General features: G+C 53.2%; 1 protein-coding gene across 1 annotated transcript in view; it reads right to left on the minus strand.

The window, feature by feature from the left end:
* Nucleotides 1-25962, minus strand: part of NTN4 (netrin 4) — a 626566-nt gene that overhangs the window by 211913 nt on the left and 388691 nt on the right. The window contains exon 4 of the mRNA XM_069629824.1: nt 12965-13091. Coding sequence (XP_069485925.1) covers nt 12965-13091 — 127 coding nt within the window. The remainder of the gene's footprint in view (nt 1-12964; nt 13092-25962) is intronic.

A 25962-nucleotide genomic window follows, 5' to 3' on the forward strand; every position in this document is an offset into this window, starting at 1 on the left:
GAGGTTAATACACCATTGGCAACGTCGGTTACTGTGCATGCGTCCGTCAAGATAGAACCCATGACATGGGATTAGTAACGTGCCTAGACACAAGTGTATGAAGGCGCGTCGAGACAGGGAGGATCCGACAAGGGCAGATAGACGTAAGTCCCACTATGGCAGCCTTGCATCACATAGCGCAGGGGAAGGGGATTGAATCAAAAAACACATGTACATGGCAGACCCTAAATGGAATCATCTGTCCATGCATCCATTCATCATTCCCTCATCCCGCAATGAAAACGCATGAACATTCACTCACATAATATGTGAAACTTCCATCGCGTCTGTGCGTAATGCAGTCTGCAAAAACCACTGTGCTCCTGGCCGGATCTGTAGTGTCGTGAAGCTAGATGGACTTGGGAACGTCCTGCCTTATCGTCCACTACGCTATTGCGCATCCCATTCAATTCATGTCATTCATTGCTTGCTCGTTATGGGCCCTGTCCCAAGGACATTCAACAATAGAACGTTACATTTCCAGGCAGACCTGTGGGCGTCTCCTCACCGCTACTTCGCAACCAAAAATCCTGGCCTTCGAATTCCTCACTTGCAACATTACGTCGAAAAGGCTTCTGTGAACGCTTGCATTCACAATTACATCAATGTAGTGCGGCTGTGTGTCATAATGCTAACTGGCTGCAATCACAAATGGGACGCCACGCCCGTCGGTGAAGTACGATACTGTGCTGCATGAGGGTCGGCCATCGATCGAGCCCTACATACCACTGACTCTTCACAGGTATGTAAGCGGCTGCAATCATAGCATGTGTAACAATGGGAGCATAGCATGAAAATCAGTCAAAGTACATCACACTGCCATCGGGATTTGATACATGATTCCAATCCCAAGATGCCATGCGGCCAAATGCAGCCTTACGTGCGGGACGTGCTCGGCCAGAAGGGATTGCATCCGCCACAGATTCATTCAATCAGCACAGGTGGAGGCCATACAGGCCGACAGCACATATATAGCAGACCCAAACCCCTCCCACAACCACTCCCACTCCAAAATGCTACCGGCAGGACTAGCGATGTTGGGCCTGGGGCACCAGATAGCACTGCAAGTGCTACAACTACAAGAAGACGACGAACAACAACAGGTACAACAACCGGGCGCACAGGGGAGACGGAGGAGAAGGAGGAGGAGGAGGGCAAGGCAGGGTCAGCAAGGCCCACAAGCACTGCCACTACCAACACGCAGGCGGCCCGCAATCCCACGCCTCCGAGCTGATCCGTTCAACCTCACTGCTGAGCAGATCCACACCCTCTACCGTTTGGACCGGGACACCATAATCGCCATTGTGGACATGACACATGCTGACCTCGTGAGCATGATAGATAGCCCAACCGCCATCCCACCCCTACTGAAGGTGGTGTCTGTACTCCACTTCCTGGCCACAGGCACCTACCAGCACACAGTGGGACAGTTGCATGGCATTTCACAGCCACTGTTCTCACGGACACTCTCCCAAGTGCACGATGCCCTCCTGAAGCACGCCGACGACCACATCACACTACCACGCACGTACCAGGAGATTACCAACGCAAAGGTGGGATTCCATGCACTTGGCGGCATCCCGGGTTGCATTGGTGCCATCGACTGCACCCATGTTGAATTGGTTGTCCCACATGCCATGGAGGTCCAGTACCGCAACCGGAAACAATTTCATTCAATCAATGTGCAAATGGTGTGTGACTCCAACAAGATCTTTACGCATTGTTGTGCCAGATTTCCTGGATCTACCCATGATTCTATGGTCCTGAGGAACACAAGAATACCACGCTACATGGAGCGACACGCAGGGCACAGATCCTGGCTACTCGGTGAGTCTCATTCCATGCATGACATCGTGGCCCATTTGATGCGTCAATGACCTTGCAGGAGGGGGGGGGGGCTACTTAGCACTATCATTCCACTGACACCCTTTATTCGTCCCATACAGGTGATGCCGGGTATCCACTGAAGAGATGGCTCCTTACACCAATCCGGAACCCACAGAACCAGCATGAGGAGGACTACAACCATGCCCACTCACGTAGCCGTGTGGTCATTGAACAGGCATTCGGCCTACTGAAGGCTCGTTTCCGCAGCCTCAGCAGGTCTGGCGGGGCACTCATGTACAGCCATGAGAGGGTTTCTAAGATGGTCATGGCATGTGTCATGCTGCACAACATGTGCATACGTAGGAATGTGCCCATGCCCCCTGACGCTGTACTGCATGCACCTGAAGATGATGATGATGAGGGTGGGGATGTGGAGGCACCCCAAGGAGTCCATGAGGCACAGGATGCACGTGCAATCCGACAGAGCATCATAGATGCATGCTTCTAGCAACCACGCATGGTGCCTATTACACGGAAAGGGGACCTGTGGCACTGTGTGTGTGTAGTACAGGCACATAGTGGACTGTACGCCTATGAAGGCCTCGTACGCAAATATCAATGTCCACACATGTCATTGGATGATAATGAAGTGCTGTATTGTTAATGTGATTTGATTCATACACCCTATGGACCCGCCACCCAGTGAAGCCCAACACACCCCCTCCACCCTACTTCCTCCCCCCCCAACACCAGTGTCCAAATATGCATGCTGCCCGTGGGTAGACGCTATTGCAAGCCCCCTCTACGGGTATCAGGGGCACCCCTGCCCGTGGAGCGCAGGTTCCTGCCAGATCTGCGTTGGGGGCTGCCCTGGACGGAACTTGCCACGGATGACGTCTCTGCCTGCTCGCGTCCATGCATGTCTCTGAGGGTTTGTGAGAGCTCCGAGAGCACACGGCGCACAGCAGCAAGTTCAGCACAAACGTCTTTGGACGTCGCATTCAGTTCCCCCCTCAGGCTCTCGGTGCTTTTCTCCATTTGTGCTCTCAGGCTCTCGGTGCTTCTCTCCATTTGTGCTCTCAGGCTCTCGGTGCTTCTCTCCATTTCTCCCCTGAGGCTCTCACTACTTTTCTCTATTTGTGCCCTGAGTGTCTCGGTGGATGTTTCCATGGCTGCCCTGGAACCCCCGCATTCATTCGCATGGTCCTTGAGTAGCGTGGACACTTCCTGCTGTTGCTCGATCAGCAGGTCGAGGGACTGTTGCCTCTGCTGGGCCATGGACATTTGCGGTGGTGTGACAGGGGGGCTGCTCAACACATGTTGCCTTGGCACAGGACTTGTGGGGGTTGGCCAGTCGTCGTCTTCTGGGTGCCCCTGCGTGGTTTCGTCATGGTGTAGGGGATGGGACATGCAGGGGGATTGGGAAAGGTCATGGATGGTACCTACGTCGCCAGCACTGTTTTCCGTGTCGGAGCATGCTGGCATGACAGCTGTGTCACCTATGGTGCTGCTACCACCAGAGGCAGTGCCATCAGATACGTTCTTTGGGGGGACCTGTGGTGCTGGGGTTGTGGACTTGCTGGCTGCTGGGGTGCCTGTTGCAGTCCCCTCCAGTGTGCTGGCACTTGATTCCTGCTGCTGCCGTGTCTTGATCCTTGCACCTGAGGTGGAGGCTCTTGGGACGTTGGTCCTGGCCCTCTTTGCAGGCGTGCTGGTAGGGGTGTCCTGCAGCTCGTCGTTGGTATCGGACCCTGTGGTGGAGTAAAGAGGGGCGAGCGTTAGTTATGGGTCTGTCGGATTTGGAATGGCAACGTATCAAATGCATTGGGGTGGTACATGAGGCTGATATGGGACTGGGCCTTGGAGGTGGTCTCATTTTCGTGTGGATTGAGGATGCATTCATTTGGCTGCCTGCAGTTAGGGGGTGCATGCTGCACATGTAGGGGTTGTTTATGGCATCTTGATTAATTTGTTTATTCATTCTGACTTTTAGAGGGCGCTGTCAGGGCAAAGTATGTATTGCACTATGGGGTCACATGGTACTGCACATGTTCGTGGTTTGTGGATTTCGCATTGTTTCTCTTGGCCAACCTACCTGATTCTCCGGATGTCGGCACTCCTTTCTCCATCCCTCCGACTCCCTCTATGCTCTCCATTCCTATGGTGGAGGCGCAGATCTCCTCCCAGGGGGTCAACTTGATGGGCGACTCTGATCCCCCCCCGGTAGCTGTGGCGATGTTCCTGTTCGCAGAAAGTATGCTGCGTACGCGGATCCGCAGGTCGTCCCACCGCTTGCGACATTGCTGTGGCGTGCGGGGTGTTGTCCCCACCGCACTTACGCGCTGTGCCACAAGGGCCCATATGGCCTTCTTGTTGGCAAGGGCCGTCCTGGTCATTTGACTGGAGAAGACGACGGCGGCATTTTCCTGCAGGGTCTCGGTCAGCACGGTCAGTTCCTCTCGGGAGAAGTGGACCTGCCGCTTGCGATCACACGCTTTCTTGGCTACCTTTCCCATATTTATTTTTTTAACTGGGGTTGCTAACGGGTTGGGATGTGTGTCAGGGTCGGATTTTTAATGGTTGTGTTGGGATTCGGATTTTATAGTTGTGCGGCGTGCTGTTTCCCGTTCCGGCCACATGCTTTTACTTCCGTTTCCGTATATTTACGGTGCCCGTAATTTGCGGTGCCCGCTCATTACGGTGACCGCTAAGATGGGTGGCGGTATTGCACCTGGTGCAGCGTACGGCGGCGGTAAGGGCCGTTTTGGGGTCATTTCCGCCATCGCAGCCTTTCGGATTCCGCCATGGCGTAATGCTCGTGCCCGATGGGTCGTAATTAGCCGCACTTTGCTCCTTCGTGCAATGGCGGAAACGCTATTTACGCTGTTGCGGTCCGGTCAGTCAATTTCCGCAAGGGTCGTAATGAGGGCCAAAGCCTGTGGGTGTTGTTTGGTTATTTCCCCACCCATTGAATGCCCATGAATCATGATAAACCCTATAGCCATTCCCCCCCACCCGTTCACTTCCCTGCCCAAAAAACAGCCTCCTGAGATCTCTTTGAGCTGCCTATATCAAGCCTTACCATCACACGTTGTGCTCGAAATGCCTTACAGTGGGTTATTTCAAAGCAGTCTTCTGAAAGCGAATAACTTAACTAGAGCTGTAAACGCAACTGGTGTAATAAAACTGTCTTAACCAGGTCTGCCTTCTGCCACTCGATTTATAAGCACTATGCGTGTCCTTCACTGAAGTCTTGTTAAACACATGCATCGACAAAGCCAACAGCTTTGGCTTGTGTATATGTATTAGGCATTTGCCAAGCACTGCTGTTATATGCCTAGGTACTCGCACCATTTGGCAGCTGCTACCATCGATGGCCAGTTAATACCACTATTGCTGTGACTAGCAAGTGCCTTTCCCGTGCCCACACAAAAGCCCAAACTGTTGGCATTGCCAATGCTTGTTTTTACTTCCCACGTGCCCTCAACGCCACAGTGCATAGACAATGACAGCAATATATTCCAAATACCAACGCAAAAGATGTAAGTGTTGGTTTTCTTCATGCTGGTTTACTGAAGGAAAGTTGCAGCAGCGGGTGTATTGAGAAGAGAATAGGGGGCGATAGGTCGATTGTAGTGAACAGGATGGCGGGTTCACATAGGCTTAACCAGGACTAAGGGGGACTGACACAACATCGAGCTGAGATCATTGCTCTCAAAGAGGGGTGCATGCTTTTTTTTTAAAAGCCCACCTAGCCTCCCTTTGGAAGAAACCCCAGATCAAAGGACCTCTTCTGAAGGTGTTTAGTACAATTCAATAGCTTAAATTAACTATCGCCTGCAACGGGCTAAAACCTAACAAGTGGAACATGCAGCAATCCCGTGTATGAAATGCAGACATCTAACATCCAGCAACTCAGGACATCAAATATGTGCCTCAATGAAAACTCTAACCATGAACTGTTCAAATATCCAGAGCGAGGCCATTGGAGTAGAAGCATAGACTGCACCTGGGCCAGGTGCAACAGGAAGGACTGACACAGAGTGCACCAATGAGGAGCTCTGCATTCTAGGGATTGACACAGAGCGCACCAATGAGGGGCTCTGCATTCTAGAGATTGACACAGAATTTCACCAATGGGGAGCGCTGTAGTGTAGGGATTGACACAGCGTGCACCAATGAGGAGCTCTGCATTCTAGGGATTGACACAGAATTTCACCAACGAGGAGCTCTGTATTATAGGGATTGACACAGAGTGCACCAATGAGGAGCTCTAATTCTAGGTATTGAAACAGAGTGCACCAATGAGGAGTTCTGCATTCTAGGGATTGACACAAAGTGCAAAAATGAGAAGCTATGTATCCTAGGGATTGACACAGAGTGCACCAACTAGGAGCTCTGTATTCTAGGGATTGACACAGAGTTTCACCAATGAGGAGCTCTGCATTCTAGGGATTGACACAGAGTGCACCAATGAGGAGCTCTGTATCCTAGGGATTGACACAGAGTGCACCAATGAGGAACTCTGTATTCTAGGGATTGACACAGAGTTTCACCAATGAGGAGCTTTACATTCTAGGGATTGACACAGAGTGCACCAATGAGGAGCTCTGTATCCTAGGGATTGACACAGAGTGCACCAATGAGGGGCTCTGCATTCTAGGGATTGACACAGAGTGAATCAATGAAAGGTTCTGCATTCTAGGGATTGACACAGAGTGCACCAATGAGAAGCTCTGTATTCTAATTTATTCTCTGAAGCCCTCTGACTCGTGGAGGGAGGGTGTGGCTCCTCCTGTGCTTCTTGTATGGCTGCGCTTGGTTTCTGGGTGGTACATTTGACTCACAGTCAAAATAAGTGCTTCAATTGGGCTTGGTATTAATTTTGTTAACCATACCTACGTAGACTTTTTAGATTGTCTTCTCAGGACTGAGGCCATCCCAGGTTTTAATTGTAATTGGTTATTTATAACACTCTTAATACCCAGGAGGTTTCTAAGCGCGGACGCAGAGATCAAACCTGTGTTGCTCTGTGTCGTCTTGTTTCCAAGGCGAGCACGTTGCTCCTGAGCCGTCCTCCAGAGTTTTAGTACAGACTTTGCAAAGGGAGGGGTTTTCTCTGCTGAGATGTTTTCGTGGTTGGCCTCTCCAGGGCACAAGAATCCCCAGCAATGAGGGAAGAAGCAGTATTCCTTCCGGAGGCCCTGCCGAAGAACCTTCTAGATGTAGCAGGGGGGGTTCCAAGATGTAGCTGACATTCACTCACCTACACTCCCAGTCCGGGGACAGCGAGGCAGGTGGGCGTGGTTATCCACTAAAGTAATGCAATATGGCATTTGTATGGTGCCATTTCCCATAGCCATGGCCTCAAAGCACTGTAGGCGAATACCCTTTGAGGACCGAGGTATGAGAGATTGGACAAGGCAATTTAGAATGCGGGTGTGCATTCATATGAAGCTGGGTAGGGGTGGCCAAGTCCCTGCTAGCGACCCATGCAGAGCTGGCTTGTGGATGGGGGCTGTGAAAGCTGTCAGGAGAGTATGCAAGTCCAGGAGACTGATTATGTGTCCCGCTAGACCAGATTTCTGGTGTGGGACTTAGCTGCATTGTTGTGGCAGAGGTGTTGTGCGAAGTGTCTTCAAGTAGCTGATGATTGCAGATGTGTGTGGGTGTGTGGGCGTGTCTTCAGAGGGATACGGCTTTGTTCTATCGAGAGTGTGATACGTACCCGTGAGTCAAGGGGGAATACGTGTTTCTGGCACAGGGTGCAGGTCCTGTTCTGCGGGACTACGGGAGTCCTTTCTATGCATGGTCAGTGCCTTCTTGGAGCGGCTCCTCAGTGCCCCAGCCTACCGGTCTATGGGTGAAAGTCTCATGAGGTTGGGTTAGGTCCGTCAAGACGCAGGGGGACGAGCCAGGTCTCGAGTGCCTTCGTGAATGTGGTGTAATCCTCTACGCGGAGGATGCTGAAGGGGATAGAGTTCCATGTTGTAAGAGCTTGGATGGAAAAGGAGGATCCCCCTGTTCTGCTTGATTTGGTGGAAGGGATGGCAAGGAGGAGAGCGGTGCCTGATCTCAGGTTTCTGTCCACGAACAATTGCTTTGGCTTGACTCCACTGACCAGGCAAAGCAGGTAGGCGGGGGCCCTGTTCAATGGCGTCAGACGGGACGCAGTCTGCAGGTCTCATCACAACTGTTTTATAGGGACTAGCAGAACCCATGTCATTGGGGCCTCTCGCATCGGAATCTACGTAAAGACGTTATGCGGGTCTCCACGGCGCAGAGACGAATTCTCCACCAGGATGGAGTCATGACGCGGGCATGCCAAAGTTGAGCCTCAAGCTAGGAGTTGTGGGATGCGGGTCGAGTGTGGCACCTAATCAAACTGCTCCTTTCATGGATGCCAGCTAAGCCCATGGGCAAAGTAATGCAGAGTGGCACATTGCACGCCATATCGTTTCACCTCACCTGCGGTTCCCACTATCGGAGGGCAAATGGGGTGCTAAGGAATTCTAGCTCCCCCCCCATCAAAAACGAAGAAGAGCGGGGAGATCAGCCATTTGCCTTCCTTTGTGAGGGTCAGAAAGAGTTGCGAGGGGTAAGCGGGCAAGTGAAACATGATCAATGGCATGGCATCATATCGGTGTCCGGTCAAAGGTTCGAATACAAAAGGTTCAAATGCAATAGGGTCGAGTCAACAGGACCGAAAACAAAAGGCCCTGTGATACTTTTGGTCCACGCCCCTGCCAAGAACTGCTTCTTAATTGGCAGAATGTGGGATCTTGCTATGGTGTGTGTCCTGAAGGAGGCGGGGCTTGATTAGGCTAATTATCCCAGTGTGCTTTTTTCTGATACACCTTGTTTCGCATGGGTCCTCCAAAGTACTTAGGAATATTCTCCAAAACCACCATAAAGGAAAAATCCACAACCTTACCAAAAGACAAGACAAATTAAAATGTTCCCGAGATGGGCGTCCCACCCACTCCAAAAAACACTCTCTTGGCGACTGTACTCTTTGGGACGCGGCTGCAAGGATGACGAGGGTGCACCCTCTAGTTTCCCGCGGGACACAGAGAGCCCACATGGTTTACACTGGATCCTGTTTCAGCATGTACCAACTGTGGCCAAAGGGGGCAGAGTAAGCAACTTCAACTCAGAATGCGGCCCGTCATTAACATCCGTTATGCGATGAACATGTAGTGTCATAGCCGGGAATACCCCATAAAACAAACTCAAATTGCCAAGAGTTTGGGCTACTGTGTAGGCTCGGGAAAGGCATTTACCAGCCACTGCCGTAGTGGAATTAGCTGTCCATCGATGGTAGCAGCTGCAAAATGGTGCGAGTACCTGGCCCTATAACAGCAGTGACTGGCATATGCCAAAAACGTATACACAAGCCAAAACTGTTGGCTTTGTCAATGCTTGTTTTCAACAGGACTTGGGTGAAGGACACTCACAGTGCTTATAAATTGAGTGGCGAAGGCAGATCTGCTTAAGACATTTTTATTACACCAGTAGGATGTTTACAGCTCAAATTAAGTCATTATTTCTCAGAATACTGCTTTGAAATAACACACTGACAGGCATTTCGAACACAAAATTTTATGGAAAGGCTTGATAAAGCTACCTCAAAGAGATATTAAGGGGGGGGGGTGTTTTGGGTGGGGAGGGCCAGGAACTGGGTGTGGATGGCCATAGGGATTACCAGGGCCATGGGCAATCAATGGGTGGGTAAATAGCCAAACAACCTTATAAGCTTTGTGTCCTTCCTCATATGCCATTTCTTCCTTGCTGTACTCTAATTAAATAGTTTTGACTTAAAAGATGTGCTACCTAATATCCCAAACTAAAAAGGGTCATACCTGAGCCCTGACTTGTTTTGGATGAAGTGCTTGAACTGTCCTCAAGTGCCATCCATCTGCTGGTCGACACAGGTGGCGTGGATCGCTGCTAGCCAACCAGGGAACTGGTTCTAATTATTCCAGTTTAAAACTTGTATATGAATGAATTGGGAACTATGGTTACGTGACCCTACAGACTCTGGTAACAGTTAATCTCTGAATTCTGGACGAGGAAAATGTTGAAATATCAGTTTAAAAGCGAATTATTTATTGGAAGCATGAATGGGACTTGCCCTGAGGAAGACCTTCGAAAGGGTCGAAACACATGTTGGCTGTTCATGAACATTACACTTCATTGACGGTGCTAAAAAAGTAATTGGACAATTGGAGTTCTTCTGATAACACATAATTTATGTGACATTTGAGTAGTTAAGCAGTGCAGGAGTCCAAGCTGTGTAGAGTTTCTCATCTGCTGATCTATGCTGTTTCAAAAATGTTCCTTTTCTTTCCATGCTTTTTGTCGATTTTGTCCCCCCTTTCTCATATCGGGTCCCCCCAAAACGCCCCCATACACCTTCCCTCCCCCTGTACCCTATTCATACCTTTCCCCTCAGACCTATATGCTTTTGTCCACATCCTCAAAATCTAAATTACAATATATCTTGTTTCTCGATGAAATAGATTTATGAAATATGTATTTCCACCAGCTGCTTTACCATTAGAGGCTGCCAAACTGCCAAACTGCCGGAAGCACTGCAAGGAAACCAGAACTATGAGCACCAAACGACCCAGATTTTCAAACACAATACCGAATGCAGTTTACGCCACACAGGACAGGATGGCACGTAATACAGTATTGCAAAGAATACAATGCTGATTTTCGAAGTGATTGGCTGAAATCAAATGCATGTGCTAATCTAAAAGAAACTTGCAATAGCCATCGGGTTACAAAAGTCTGAGCAGAGACTTTCTAACATTTTATATTCGGAATGTCACCTGATTCTAGTTTTCCCAGAAGACAGGTTGGATAATGTGATAATGTGATGGAATATGGTTCTTCTGCAGCTCTTCTGAAAAGTTTGCATTCAAGAAAGCGTATCAGCGTTTTATCACAGTATCGACAGCCGGCGCAGAAACTCGATTATTGCATTTCAGATCTAGAGTCTGGAAAAATTCCATCATCCGAAGATGAACTCCAAAATGAAATGATTAACAGGTGCGATTTGTAAAAATTGGTTATTTTGAAAAGTAATTACGAAGCAAAATGTTAACGTAAATTCTTTTAGCGGGTTGGACTATACGCAGGCACCATCTCCAAGCCTAAAAACTGGTGTACACTGTTGGACCTGGTTCATCGTGGATTCCCAGAAGCACATTTAAAAAAAGAAGGGGGTCCCAAGCCCAATTTAATACATTTTAATTCAGGGTGACACTAATATTCTCTCCATTACATGGGGGCTTGATTCTCTACAAACAGAGTAATTAATACTCTGCTGTGACTTCATTATACATTGATCAGAGATTTTGAAAGGAAGTCCTTGAAAGAATATTGATTTTAAGCATAATGCTACCTTAAGCACCCCAAATGCTACTTGCCTGTATGTAGGAGAGTCACAGATATTATTTTCGGGAAACTTTGTATTTGTTCTTGTGTAACTCCATATTTTGAAATGCAGTGACCCAACCCTTTCAACCTCCCAGTGCATAGTTGCGTTGACAGTATTTTAAATGTATTCGTTTTAAAAACTGAGGCTTAGCAGAAATGCTCTCCTTCGGCCTCAAAGATTAAGAATCCACCAGGCTTTCCCTAGGAACACCTTATATCACCATGCCAAGAGTACATAACAGATAGCGAGCAGCAGTGGTGAGGGGTGTCCGCCTGTTCTGTTCCACGCTCACATGTGACCATGCTTTGCCATTAATAACCCTGGCCTTATAATCACTTTTCAAGGCCTGTACAATTGTCAAAGATTCTTGTCCGAACGCGAAGTGTTCTATTTTAGACATTTTAAAAAAAGGCCAATGCACTCTGTTGAAGGCCTTTTCAGTTTAAGATGCTGCTGACCTCGATAGAAAGTCACTGCTCTTGAGCCAGTTCAGTAAGCATTTAAAGCATGTTGGTCTGATGTGGAAATCACTTTCAAGATTTTTTTAAACTTGAGATACATTTGCGTAATAAAGATAAGAAAAACTGGGTTGTTCACCAATGACCGTGATAAACATTATTGGATGTCTATTGTCCAACATCTTACACAATGCTTTCAGGACGACATTACTATGTGTGATTGGTCTCTATCAGGGGTCTACAATCTGCGGCTCTCCTGATGCTGTGGACTTCGAATCCCATGAACCCTCACAATTGACCTTGCTGAGTAGGACTGATGGGAGGTGAAGACGAAGACATATGAGGAGCCAAAGGTTAAAGACTACTGGTCCATATGCAGGGGGAAGCCTGGGACCAAACCCCTCTTTTAAGGAGACTGAAATATGTATTTCCTTCCATGTTTCAGGGAAATCAATGTCATCTGTATGGATAGAAAACCCCAGCGAACATTGATGTTTATTGATATTCGCTAATTTACTCTCTCTCTTGCTCACTCAACAGGGTTGTCCTACTGTAGGCCTCAAGGGTCGGATCCAGGTCGGGTTTTCAGGATACCCCTCATTAATATTCATGAAATGAATTTGCATACAATGATTCTAAATGTATGGACATTTTTCCTCATGAATATTAATGAGGAATATCTTGAAAACCCTTCAGGATCCCGGCCCACGAGGCCTGGATTTGGACAACCTCGCGTCTACGGCTATTGCACTCTCTCAAGTATTCACTCTCTGCTTTTGATTTCTTGTGCTTTTATTCGCTTGTTTCCCTCCAACTCTCTGACTCTCTTTTTCTCTCTCTTTCATCATCTTTTACTCCACTACCCTGTCCGCTACTATCTCTTTCTCTACAAATCTTTGATTTATTTCTCCCAAATGCTTAAAGGATGTATTTATTGACCTTTATATGGGGAAACATATTTTAGCATAATGGAGTAAACCAAAGAACACTAAATGAAAAAAATAAAAATATAAAGCCATGTGGACGGTTCTAATAACACAATCTGTCAGTCGCTGGTCTTGCACTCCCAGGCATGGTAGGATCTTCAAGGTAGGGTGCACTCAATCCTGGAGGGACATAGTAAGTACATTACAGCCAATGTACCAAGGTATTTTAAGAGGGTCAAACACATAGGAGCCCATTGCCTACTCACTCTTGCACTCGTGTGGAGCCCCAGTCTTCCCGTTTGCTGCTCTCCAGGGCTGGTCGTTGTACAGGGGGGCACAGTGTTGGCAGTGCTCTCCAGCCGTGTTGTGCTTGCACATGCACCTCCCATGGACCTGAAAGACAGAGGCATCATTTAAAACGCACAGCCCTCCATTGTTGCTCAATCAAACACAAGGCAGAATGCATTCCAAAATCTAATCAAAAATTACAAATATGTATCCTGCCCAGGGGAGAGATTTGGGGATGAGCATTTCAGATGATCGGTAGGGCGTGGGGGGAGATATTGGGGGCTTGGATGCAAGAGAAGGGTCTCTTTGTCTTTCAAGTATGGGGGGTTTGTGATGCTATGGGTTCTGTTATTCATATGACCTGGTGTGGTCCCACGGTACGGGCACTTTGGTCTAAGACTTTGCCCTCAATACATTTCCTGCCATTGCTCTTTGGGGGCGTAGGCCTGTGAGGAAACCATAATAACTAACCAACAAATAAAGGACTCCTGTCCTGGGAAATACAAGGGCAATAACTCTGAGACATTGGAAACCTCTGCGCTGCAGGGGGTCCGCAAGGGCTTAGACCTGATGTTTCTCATTGGAGGGTAAGATCTGTCACTATCACTGAGGGACCAGAGCAGAAAACGGGGCGCTGGGATTGGGGACTCTTTCCTCTCTTCCATCTGCTGGGGTAATCTGAAACTCATTTTGGGGTCTTGGGACCACAAGGGGTGGGAAGTCGATTAGAGGTGGGGTTGTAATTTACTTGAAAGCATATGGTATTGTTTTTTTCACTTTTTTCTCTGGACCAGGATGTTCAGAAAAGTTCGACGTACATGAGCCTACTTTTGTTGTGAACACCCAATAAAAAGTTATTCTAAAAAGAAAATGCGAATCCTCCATCTAAAAATATCCGCATTTATATAGACAGGTCAGTCGTGGATAAGTAGCGTATCTAAGGGTTATACCGCAAGAAATCAACACATGCAATAACATTGGGTTTACAGTTGTGTATATCTGATTGTAGCATTAACCGAGGACGATTCAGGTGGCGGCGGTTTCTGACATCTAAACCTCAAAAATGAGATTTTTCTGCTTCAAGAATGGCCTCTCAGCCTCCTCCAAAGCAACATGTAAACTAGAGGGAAAAGCACACACCGTAGGATAGGGCTTGCCGCCACCCCTTTACCATTGGGCATCAACACAACGCAATAATGTTAACAGAAGACCCCTTAATACACAAGACCCCAAATCCCTACCATCCTCAGACATACCCCAGAAAAGAATCTTAGTGCAGGTTCCTGAGGTCCTAAGAGAGTTCCTAAGGAGGGCATATTTATCGGAGTAAACGTGCAGCGGAACCGGCGCCTCGAAGCACACAAGGGCGCCCCGGCTCTAGTCCTACTAACACAGGTGCCGTGAAGTCCACCAGGGCGCCCCGGCTCTAGTCCTACTAACACAGGTGCTGTGAGGTCCAACAGCGTGCCCCTGCTCTAGTCCTACTAACACAGGCGCCGTGAAGCCCACCAGGGTGCCCAGCTCTAGTCCTACTTACACAAGCGCTGTGAAGTCCACCAGGGTGCCCAGGCTCTAGTCCTACTAACACAGGCACTGTGAAGTCCACCAGGCCACCCCGGCTCCAGTCCTACTAACACAGGCACTGTGAAGTCCACCAGGGCGCCCCGGCTCCAGTCCTACTAACACAGGCGCTGTGAAGTCCACCAGAGCACCCCAGCTCTAGTCCTACTTACACAAGCACCGTGAAGTCCACCAGCGTACCCCAGCTCTAGTCCTACTAACACAGACGCCGTGAAGTCCACCAGGGCGCCCCAGCTCTAGTCCTACTAACACAGGCGCTGTGAAGTCCACCAGCGCACCCCGGCTCTAGTCCTACTAACACAGGCGCTGTGAAGTTCTCCAGAGCGCCCCAGCTCAAGTCCTACTCACACAGGCACCATGAAGTCCAACAGTGTACCCCAGCTCTAGTCCTACTAACGCAGGCACCGTGAAGTCCACCAGGGCACCCGGCTCTAGTCCTTCTAACACAGGCGCTGTGAAGTCCACCAGCGTACCCCGGCTCCAGTCCTACTAACACAGGTGCTGTGAAGTCCACCAGGGCACCCCGGCACTAGTCCTACTAACACAGGCGCCGTGAAGTCCACCAGGGTGCCCCGGCTCTAGTCCTACTAACACAGGCGCTGTGAAGTCCTCCAGAGCGCCCCAGCTCTAGTCCTACTTACACAGGCACCGTGAAGTCCACCAGCGTACCCCAGCTCTAGTCCTACTAACACAGGTGCCGTGAAGTCCACCAGGGCGCCCGGCTCCAGTCCTAGTAACACAGGCGCCGTGAAGTCCACCAGGGCGCCCGGCTCCAGTCCTACTAACACAGGCGCTGTGAAGTCCACCAGTGCGCCCTGGCTCTAGTCCTACTAACACAGGTCCCGTGGGATCCACGAGCGCCCCGGCTCTAGTCCTACTAACACAGGTGCCGTGAAGTCCACCAGGGAGCCATCTAGTACTACTAACACAGGCGCTGTGAAGTCCACCAGGGAGCCATCTAGTCCTACTAACACAGTTGCCGTGAAGTCCACCAGGGCGCCCTGGCTCTAGTCCTACTAACACAGGTACCGTGAGATCCACCAGCGCGCCCCGGCTTTAGTCCTACTAACACATGCGCTGTGAAGTCCACCAGGGAGCCATCTAGTACTACTAACACAGGCGCTGTGAAGTCCACCAGGGAGCCATCTAGTCCTACTAACACAGTTGCCGTGAAGTCCACCAGGGCGCCCAGGCTCTAGTCCTACTAACACAGGCGCCGTGAAGTCCACCAGGGCGCCCGGCTCCAGTCCTACTAACACAGGCGCCTTGAAGTCCACCAAGGTACTCCGGCTCTAGTCCTAATACCACAGGCGCTGTGAAGCCCATCAGGGCGCCCAGGCTCGAGTCCTACTAACACAGGTGCCGTGAAACCCACCAGGGTGCCCAGGCTCTAGTCCTACTAACACAGGTGCTGTGAAGTCCACCAGGGTGCCCAGGCTCTAGTCCTACTAACACAGGCGCTGTGAGGTCCACCAGGGTGCGAGGCTCTAGTCCTACTAACACAGGCACTGTGAAGTCCACCAGGATGCCCCAGCTCTAGTCCTACTAACACAGGCGCCGTGAAGTCCACCAGGGCGCCCCGGCTCTAGTCCTACTAACACATGCACCGTGAAGTCCACCAGTGCGCCCTGGCTCTAGTCCTACTAACACAGGCGCCATGAAGTCCACCAGCACGCCCCGGCTCTAGTCCTACTAACACAGACACTGTGAAGTCCACCACGGTGCCAGGCTCTGGTCCTACTAACACAGGTGCCTAGAAGTCCACCAGGGTGCCCCGGCACTAGTCCTACTAACACAGGCACTGTGAAGTCCACCAGGGCACCAGGCTCTAGTCCTACTAACACAGGCGTCGTGAAGTCCACCTGGGCGCCCAGGCTCTAGTCCTACTAACACAGGCGCTGTGAAGTCCACCAGGGAGCCATCTAGTCCTACTAACACAGGTGCTGTGAGATCCACCAGCGTGCCCCGACTCTAGTCCTACTAACACAGGTGCCGTGAAGCCCACCAGGGTGCCCAGCTCCAGTCCTACTAACAAAAGCGCTGTGAAGTCCACCAGGGAGCCATCTAGTCCTACTAACACAGGCCACGTGAAGTCCACCTGGGCGACCCGGCTCTAGTCCTACTAACACAGGCACTGTGAAGTCCACCAGCGCACCCCTGCTCTAGTCCTACTAACACAGGCGCCGTGAAGTCTACCAGGGAACCCAGGATCTAGTCCTACTAACACAGGCGATGTGAAGTTCATCAGGGCGCCCCGGCTCCAGTCCTACTAACACAGGCGCTGTGAAGTCCACCAGGGCACCCCGGCTCTAGTCCTACTAATACAGGCGCTGTGAAGTCCACCAGGGCGCACCGGCTCTAGTCCTACTAACACAGGCGCTGTGAAGTCCCCCAGAGCGCCCCGGCTCTAGTCCTACTTACACAGGCACTGTGAAGTCCACCAGCGTGCTCTAATCCTATTAACACAGGAGCCGTGAAGTCCACCAGGGTGCCCAGCTCCAGTCCTACTAACACAGGCGCCGTGAAGTCCACCAAGGCACCCCGGCTCTAGTCCTACTAACACAGGCGCTGTGAAGCCCATCAGGGCGCCCAGGCTCTAGTCCTACTAACACAGGTGCCGTGAAGCCCACCAGGGCGCCCAGGCTCTAGTCCTACTAACACAGGTGCTGTGAAGTCCACCAGGGCGCCCAGGCTCTAGTCCTACTAACATAGGCGCTGTGAGGTCCACCAGGGTGCCCAGGCTCTAGTCCTACTAACACAGGCACTGTGAAGTCCACCAGGACGCCCCGGCTCTAGTCCTACTAACAGAGGTGCCCTGAAGTCCACCAGGGCCCCCCGGCTCTAGTCCTACTAACACAGGCACTGTGAAGCCCACCAGGGCGCCCAGGCTCTAGTCATACTAACATAGGTGCTGTGAGGTCCACCAGGGCGCCCAGGCTCTAGTCCTACTAACACAGGCACTGTGAAGTCCACCAGATGCCCCGGCTCTAGTCCTACTAACAGAGGTGCCCTGAAGTCCACCAGGGCGCCCCGGCTCTAGTCCTACTAACACAGGCACTGTGAAGCCCACCAGGGCGCCCAGGCTCTAGTCCTACTAACACAGGCGCTGTGAAGTCCACCAGGGTGCCCAGGCTCTAGTCCTACTAACACAGGCGCTGTGAAGTCCCCCAGAGCGCCCCGGCTCTAGTCCTACTTACACAGGCACTGTGAAGTCCACCAGCGTGCTCTAATCCTATTAACACAGTAGCCGTGAAGTCCACCAGGGCGCCCAGCTCCAGTCCTACTAACACAGGCGCCGTGAAGTCCACCAAGGCACCCCGGCTCTAGTCCTACTAACACAGGCGCTGTGAAGCCCATCAGGGCGCCCAGGCTCTAGTCCTACTAACACAGGTGCCGTGAAGCCCACCAGGGCGCCCAGGCTCTAGTCCTACTAACACAGGTGCTGTGAAGTCCACCAGGGCGCCCAGGCTCTAGTCCTACTAACATAGGTGCTGTGAGGTCCACCAGGATGCCCAGGCTCTAGTCCTACTAACACAGGCACTGTGAAGTCCACCAGGACGCCCCGGCTCTAGTCCTACTAACAGAGGTGCCCTGAAGTCCACCAGGGCGCCCCGGCTCTAGTCCTACTAACACAGGCACTGTGAAGCCCACCAGGGCGCCCAGGCTCTAGTCCTACTAACACAGGCGCTGTGAAGTCCACCAGGGCGCCAGGCTCTGGTCCTACTAACACAGGTGTCTAGTAGTCCACCAGGGTGCCCCGGCTCTAGTCCTACTAACACAGGCACTGTGAAGTTCACCAGGGTGCCAGGCTCTGGGCCTACTAACACAGGTGCCTAGTAGTCCACCAGGGTGCCCCGGCTCTAGTCCTACTAATACAGGCACTTTGAAGTCCACCAGGGGGCCAGGCTCTAGTCCTAATAACACAGGCGCCGGGAGGTCCACCAGGGCGCCCGGGCTCCAGTCCTACTAACACAGACTCTGTGAAGTTCACCACGTTGCCCCGGATCTAGTCCTACTAAAAGAGGTTCCGTGAAGTCCACCAGGGCGCCCGGCTCAAGTCCTACTAACACTGGCGCCGTGAAGTCCACCAGTGCTCTACGGTTCTAGTCCTACTAACACAGGCGCTGTGAAGTCCTCCAGGGCGACCAGGCTCTAGTCCTACAAACACAGGCGCCGTGAAGTCCACCAGGGTGCCCTGGCTCTAGTCCTACTAACACAGGCACTGTGAAGTCCACCAGGGCGCCCAGGCTCTAGTCCTACTAACATAGGCGCTGTGAGGTCCACCAGGGTGCCCAGGCTCTAGTCCTACTAACACAGGCACTGTGAAGTCCACCAGGACGCCCCGGCTCTAGTCCTACTAACAGAGGTGCCCTGAAGTCCACCAGGGCGCCCCGGCTCTAGTCCTACTAACACAGGCATTGTGAAGCCCATCAGGGCGCCCAGGCTCTAGTCTTACTAACATAGGCACTGTGAAGTCCACCAGATGCCCCGGCTCTAGTCCTACTAACAGAGGTGCCCTGAAGTCCACCAGGGCGCCCCGGCTCTAGTCCTACTAACACAGGCACTGTGAAGCCCACCAGGGCGCCCAGGCTCTAGTCCTACTAACACAGGCGCTGTGAAGTCCACCAGGGTGCCCAGGCTCTAGTCCTACTAACACAGGCGCTGTGAAGTCCCCTAGAGCGCCCCGGCTCTAGTCCTACTTACACAGGCACTGTGAAGTCCACCAGCGTGCTCTAATCCTATTAACACAGTAGCCGTGAAGTCCACCAGGGCGCCCAGCTCCAGTCCTACTAACACAGGCGCCGTGAAGTCCACCAAGGCACCCAGGCTCTAGTCCTACTAACACAGGCGCTCTGAAGCCCATCAGGGCGCCCAGGCTCTAGTCCTACTAACACAGGTGCCGTGAAGCCCACCAGGGCGCCCAGGCTCTAGTCCTACTAACACAGGTGCTGTGAAGTCCACCAGGGCGCCCAGGCTCTAGTCCTACTAACATAGGCGCTGTGAGGTCCACCAGGGTGCCCAGGCTCTAGTCCTACTAACACAGGCACTGTGAAGTCCACCAGGACGTCCCGGCTCTAGTCCTACTAACAGAGGTGCCCTGAAGTCCACCAGGGCGCCCCGGCTCTAGTCCTACTAACACAGGCACTGTGAAGCCCACCAGGGCGCCCAGGCTCTAGTCCTACTAACACAGGCGATGTGAAGTCCACCAGGGCGCCAGGCTCTGGTCCTACTAACACAGGTGTCTAGTAGTCCACCAGGGTGCCCCGGCTCTAGTCCTACTAACACAGGCACTGTGAAGTCCACCAGGGTGCCAGGCTCTGGGCCTACTAACACAGGTGCCTAGTAGTCCACCAGGGTGCCCCGGCTCTAGTCCTACTAAGACAGGCACTTTGAAGTCCACCAGGGGGCCAGGCTCTAGTCCTAATAACACAGGCGCCGGGAGGTCCACCAGGGCGCCCGGGCTCCAGTCCTACTAACACAGACTCTGTGAAGTTCACCACGTTGCCCCGGATCTAGTCCTACTAAAAGAGGTTCCGTGAAGTCCACCAGGGCGCCCGGCTCAAGTCCTACTAACACTGGCGCCGTGAAGTCCACCAGTGCTCTACGGTTCTAGTCCTACTAACACAGGCGCTGTGAAGTCCTCCAGGGCGACCAGGCTCTAGTCCTACAAACACAGGCGCCGTGAAGTCCACCAGGGTGCCCTGGCTCTAGTCCTACTAACACAGGCACTGTGAAGTCCACCAGGGCTCCCAGGCTCTAGTCCTACTAACACAGCGATGTGAAGTCCACCAGGGAGCCATCTAGTCATACTAACACAGGTGCCGTGAAGTCCACCAGGGCGCCCCGGCTCTAGTCCTACTAACACAGGCACTGTGAAGTACACCAGGGTGCCCCAGCTCTAGTCCTTCTAACACAGGCGCTGTGAAGTCCAACAGCGCGCCCCCGCTCAAGTCCTACTAACACAGGCACCCTGTAGCCCACCAGGGCAGCCAGGCTCTAGTCCTACTAACACAGGTGCTGTGAAGCCCACCAGGGCACCCAGGCTCTAGACCTACTAACACAGGCGCTTTAAAGTCCACCAGGGTACCTTGCTCTAGTCCTACTAACACAGGCGCTGTGAAGCCATCCAGGGTGCCCAGGCTCTAGTCCTACTAATACAGGTGCCATGAAGTCCACCAGGGAGACCCAGCTCTAGTCCTACTAACACAGGTGCTGTGAAGTCCACCAGGGCACCCAGGCTCTAGACCTACTAACATAGGCGCTTTAAAGTCCACCCGGGTGCCTTGCTCCAGTCCTACTCACACAGGCACCAGGGAGCCATCTAGTCCGACTGACACAGGTGCCGTGAGGTCCACCAGTGCGCCCCGGCTCTAGTCCTACTAACACAGGCGCTGTGAAGCCCACCAGGGTGCCAGGCTCCAGTCCTACTAACACAGGCGCTGTGAAGTCCACCAGGGAGCCATCTAGTCCTACTAACACAGGCGCCGTGAAGCCCACCAGGGCGCCCTGGCTCTAGTCCTAATAACACAGGCGCCGTGAAGTCCACCACTGTGTCCCGGCTCTAGTCCTACTAACACAGGCGCCCTGTAGCCCACCAGGGCAGCCAGGCTCTAGTCCTACTAACACAGGCGCTGTGAAGTCTATCTGGGCACCCCGGCTCTAGTCCTACTAACACAGGTGCTTTAAAGTCCACCAGGGCGCCTTGCTCTAGTCCTACTAACATAGGTGCCGTGAGGTCCACCAGGGCGCCCCGGCTCTAGTCCTACTAACACAGGCACTGTGAAGTACACCAGGGTGCCCCAGCTCTAGTACTTCTAACACAGGCGCTGTGAAGTCCAACAGCGCGCCCCCGCTCAAGTCCTACTAACACAGGCACCCTGTAGCCCACCAGGGCAGCCAGGCTCTAGTCCTACTAACACAGGTGCTGTGAAGCCCACCAGGGCACCCAGGCTCTAGACCTACTAACACAGGCGCTTTAAAGTCCACCAGGGTACCTTGCTCTAGTCCTACTAACACAGGCGCTGTGAAGCCATCCAGGGTGCCCAGGCTCTAGTCCTACTAATACAGGTGCCATGAAGTCCACCAGGGAGACCCAGCTCTAGTCCTACTAACACAGGTGCTGTGAAGTCCACCAGGGCACCCAGGCTCTAGACCTACTAACATAGGCGCTTTAAAGTCCACCCGGGTGCCTTGCTCCAGTCCTACTCACACAGGCACCAGGGAGCTATCTAGTCCGACTGACACAGGTGCCGTGAGGTCCACCAGTGCGCCCCGGCTCTAGTCCTACTAACACAGGCGCTGTGAAGCCCACCAGGGTGCCAGGCTCCAGTCCTACTAACACAGGCGCTGTGAAGTCCACCAGGGAGCCATCTAGTCCTACTAACACAGGCGCCGTGAAGCCCACCAGGGCGCCCTGGCTCTAGTCCTAATAACACAGGCGCCGTGAAGTCCACCAGTGTGTCCCGGCTCTAGTCCTACTAACACAGGCGCCCTGTAGCCCACCAGGGCAGCCAGGCTCTAGTCCTACTAACACAGGTGCTGTGAAGTCTATCTGGGCACCCCGGCTCTAGTCCTACTAACACAGGCGCTTTAAAGTCCACCAGGGCGCCTTGCTCTAGTCCTACTAACACAGGTGCCGTGAGGTCCACCAGCATGCCCCGGCTCTGGCTCTACTAACACAGGCGCTGTGAAGCCCACCAGGGTGCCAGGCTCCAGTCCTACTAACACAGGCGCTGTGAAATCCACCAGTGAGCCATCTTGTCCTGCTAACACAGGCGCCGTGAACCCCACCAGGGTGCCCTGGCTCTAGTCCTACTAACACAGGCGCCGTGAGGTCCACCAAAGTGCCCAGGCTCTAGTCCTACTAACACAGGCACTGTGAAGTCCACCAGGACGCCCCGGCTCTAGTCCTACTAACAGAGGTGCCCTGAAGTCCACCAGGGCGCCCCGGCTCTAGTCCTACTAACACAGGCACTGTGAAGCCCACCAGGGCGCCCAGGCTCTAGTCCTACTAACACAGGCGCTGTGAAGTCCACCATGGTGCCCAGGCTCTAGTCCTACTAACACAGGCGCCGTGAAGTCCACCAGCGCGCCCCGGCTCTAGTCCTACTAACACAGGCACTGTGAAGTCCACCAGGGCGCCAGGCTCTGGTCCTACTAACACAGGTGCCTAGTAGTCCACCAGGGTGCCCCGGCTCTAGTCCTACTAACACAGGCACTGTGAAGTCCACCAGGGTGCCAGGCTCTGGGCCTACTAACACAGGTGCCTAGTAGTCCACCAGGGTGCCCCGGCTCTAGTCCTACTAAGACAGGCACTTTGAAGTCCACCAGGGCGCCAGGCTCTAGTCCTAATAACACAGGCGCCGTGAGGTCCACCAGGGCGCCCGGGCTCCAGTCCTACTAACACAGACACTGTGAAGTTCACCACGTTGCCCCGGATCTAGTCCTACTAACAGAGGTTCCGTGAAGTCCACCAGGGCGCCCGGCTCAAGTCCTACTAACACAGGCGCCGTGAAGTCCACCAGTGCTCGACGGTTCTAGTCCTACTAACACAGGCGCCGTGAAGTCCTCCAGGGCGACCAGGCTCTAGTCCTACAAACACAGGCGCCGTGAAGTCCACCAGGGTGCCCTGGCTCTAGTCCTACTAACACAGGCACTGTGAAGTCCACCAGGGCTCCCAGGCTCTAGTCCTACTAACACAGACGCTGTGAAGTCCACCAGGGAGCCATCTAGTCCTACTAACACAGGTGCCGTGAAGTCCACCAGGGCGCCCCGGCTCTAGTCCTACTAACACAGGCACTGTGAAGTACACCAGGGCGCCCCAGCTCTAGTCCTTCTAACACAGGCGCTGTGAAGTCCACCAGCGCGCCCCCGCTCAAGTCCTACTAACACAGGTACCCTGTAGCCCACCAGGGCAGCCAGCCTCTAGTCCTACTAACACAGGTGCTGTGAAGCCCACCGGGGCACCCAGGCTCTACACCTACTAACACAGGCGCTTTAAAGTCCACCAGGGTACCTTGCTCTAGTCCTACTAACACAGGCGCTGTGAAGCCATCCAGGGTGCCCAGGCTCTAGTCTTACTAATACAGGTGCCATGAAGTCCACCAGGGAGACCCAGCTCTAGTCCTACTAACACAGGTGTGTGAAGTCCACCAGGGCACCCAGGCTCTAGACCTACTAACATTGGCGCTTTAAAGTCCACCAGGGTGCCTTGCTCTAGTCCTACTCACACAGGCACTGTGAAGTCCACCAGGGAGCCATCTAGTCCGACTGACACAGGTGCCGTGAGGTCCACCAGTGCGCCCCGGCTCTAGTCCTACTAACCCAGGCGCTGTGAAGCCCACCAGGGTGCCAGGCTCCAGTCCTACTAACACAGGCGCTGTGAAGTTCACCAGGGAGCCATCTAGTCCTACTAACACATGCGCCGTAAAGCCCACCAGGGGCGCCCTGGCTCTAGTCCTACTAACACAAGCGCCGTGAAGTCCACCAGTGCGTCCCGGCTCTAGTCCTACTAACACAGGCGCCCTGTAGCCCACCAGGACAGCCAGGCTCTAGTCCTACTAACACAGGCGCTTTAAAGTCTACCAGGGCGCCTTGCTCTAGTCCTACTAACACAGGTGCCGTGAGGTCCACCAGCATGCCCCGGCTCTGGCTCTACTAACACAGGCGCTGTGAAGCCCACCAGGGTGCCAGGCTCCAGTCCTACTAACACAGGCACTGGGAAATCCACCAGGGAGCCATCTTGTCCTACTAACACAGGCGCCGTGAAGCCCACTAGGGTGCCCTGGCTCTAGTCCTACTAACACAGGCGCCGTGAAGTCCAACAGGGCGCCCAGGCTCTAGTCCTACTAACACAGGTGCTGTGAAGTCCACCGGGGCGCCCCGGCTCCAGTTCTACTAACACAGGCGCTGTGAAGTCCACCCCGGCTCTAGTCCTACTAACACGGGTGCTGTGAAGTCCACCAGGGCATCCAGGCTCTAGTCCTACTAACACAGGCGCCGTGAAGCACACCAGGGTGCCCTGGCTTGAGTCCTACCAACACAGGCGCCGTGAAGCCACCAGCCTGCCCCAGCTCAAGTCCTACTAACACAGGCGCTGTGAAGCCCGCCAGGGCGCCCAGGCTCCAGTCCTACTAACACAGGCACTCTGAAGTCCACCAGGGCGCCTCTCTCTAGTCCTACTAACACAGGTGCTGTGAAGCCAACCAGGGTGCCCATGCTCTGGTCCTACTAACACAGGTGCTGTGAAGTCCACCAGGGCGCCCTGGCTCTAGTCCTACTAACACCGGTGCCGTGAGGTCCACCAGCGCGCCTCGGCTTTAGTCCTACTAACACAGGCGCTGTGAAGTCCACCAGGGCACCCCGGCTCTAGTCCTACTAACACAGGTGCCGTGAAGTCCACCAGGGCGCCGAGGCTCTAGTCCTACTAACACAGGCGCTGTGAAGTCCACCAGGAAGCCATCTGGTCCTACTAACACAGTTGCCGTGAAGTCCACCAGGATGCCCTGGCTCTAGTCCTACTAACACAGGTGCCGTGAGGTCCACCAGCATGCCCCAGCTCTAGTCCTACTAACACAGGTGCTGTGAAGCCCACCAGGGTGCCCAGCTCCAGTCCTACTAACACAAGCGCTGTGAAGTCCACCAGGTAGCCATCTAGTCCTACTAACACAAGCGCCGTGAAGTCCACCAGGGTGCCCCGGCTCTAGTCCTACTAACACAGGCCCTGTGAAGTGCACCAGCGCACCCCGGCTCTAGTCCTACTAACACAGGCGCCGTGAAGTCCACCAGGGCACCCAGGATCTAGTCCTACGAACACAGGCACTGTGAATTCCACCAGGGCGCCCCGGTTCCAGCCTACTAACACAGACACTGAAGTCCACATTGGCACCCCGGCTCTAGTCGTATTAACACAGGCGCTGTGAAGTCCTCCAGGGTGCCCCGGCTCTAGGCCTACTTACACAGGCACCGTGAAGTCCACCAGCGTGCGCCAGCTCTAGTCCTACTAGCACAGGCGCTGTGAAGTCCACCAGGGCGCCTGGCTCCAGTCCTACTAACACAGGCGCCGTGAAGTCCACCAAGGCACCCCGGCTCTCGTCCTACTAACACAGGCGCTGTGAAGCCCATCAGGGCGCCCAGGCTCTAGTCCTACTAACACTGGTGCTGTGAAGTCCACCAGGGTGCCCAGGCTCTAGTCCTACTAACACAGGCGCTTTGAGGTCCACCAGGGTGCCCAGGCTCTAGTCCTACTAACACAGACACTGTGAAGTCCATCATGACGCCCAAGCTCTAGTCCTACTAACAGAGGTGCCAAGAAGTCCACCAGCGTGCCCCGGCTCTAGTCATACTAACACAGGCACTGTGAAGCCCACCAGGGCGCCAAGGCTCTAGTCCTACT

This window comes from Ambystoma mexicanum, chromosome 12, assembly GCF_040938575.1.
Source record: "Ambystoma mexicanum isolate Mex_15411 chromosome 12, UKY_AmexF1_1, whole genome shotgun sequence".
Taxonomy (NCBI): domain Eukaryota; kingdom Metazoa; phylum Chordata; class Amphibia; order Caudata; family Ambystomatidae; genus Ambystoma; species Ambystoma mexicanum.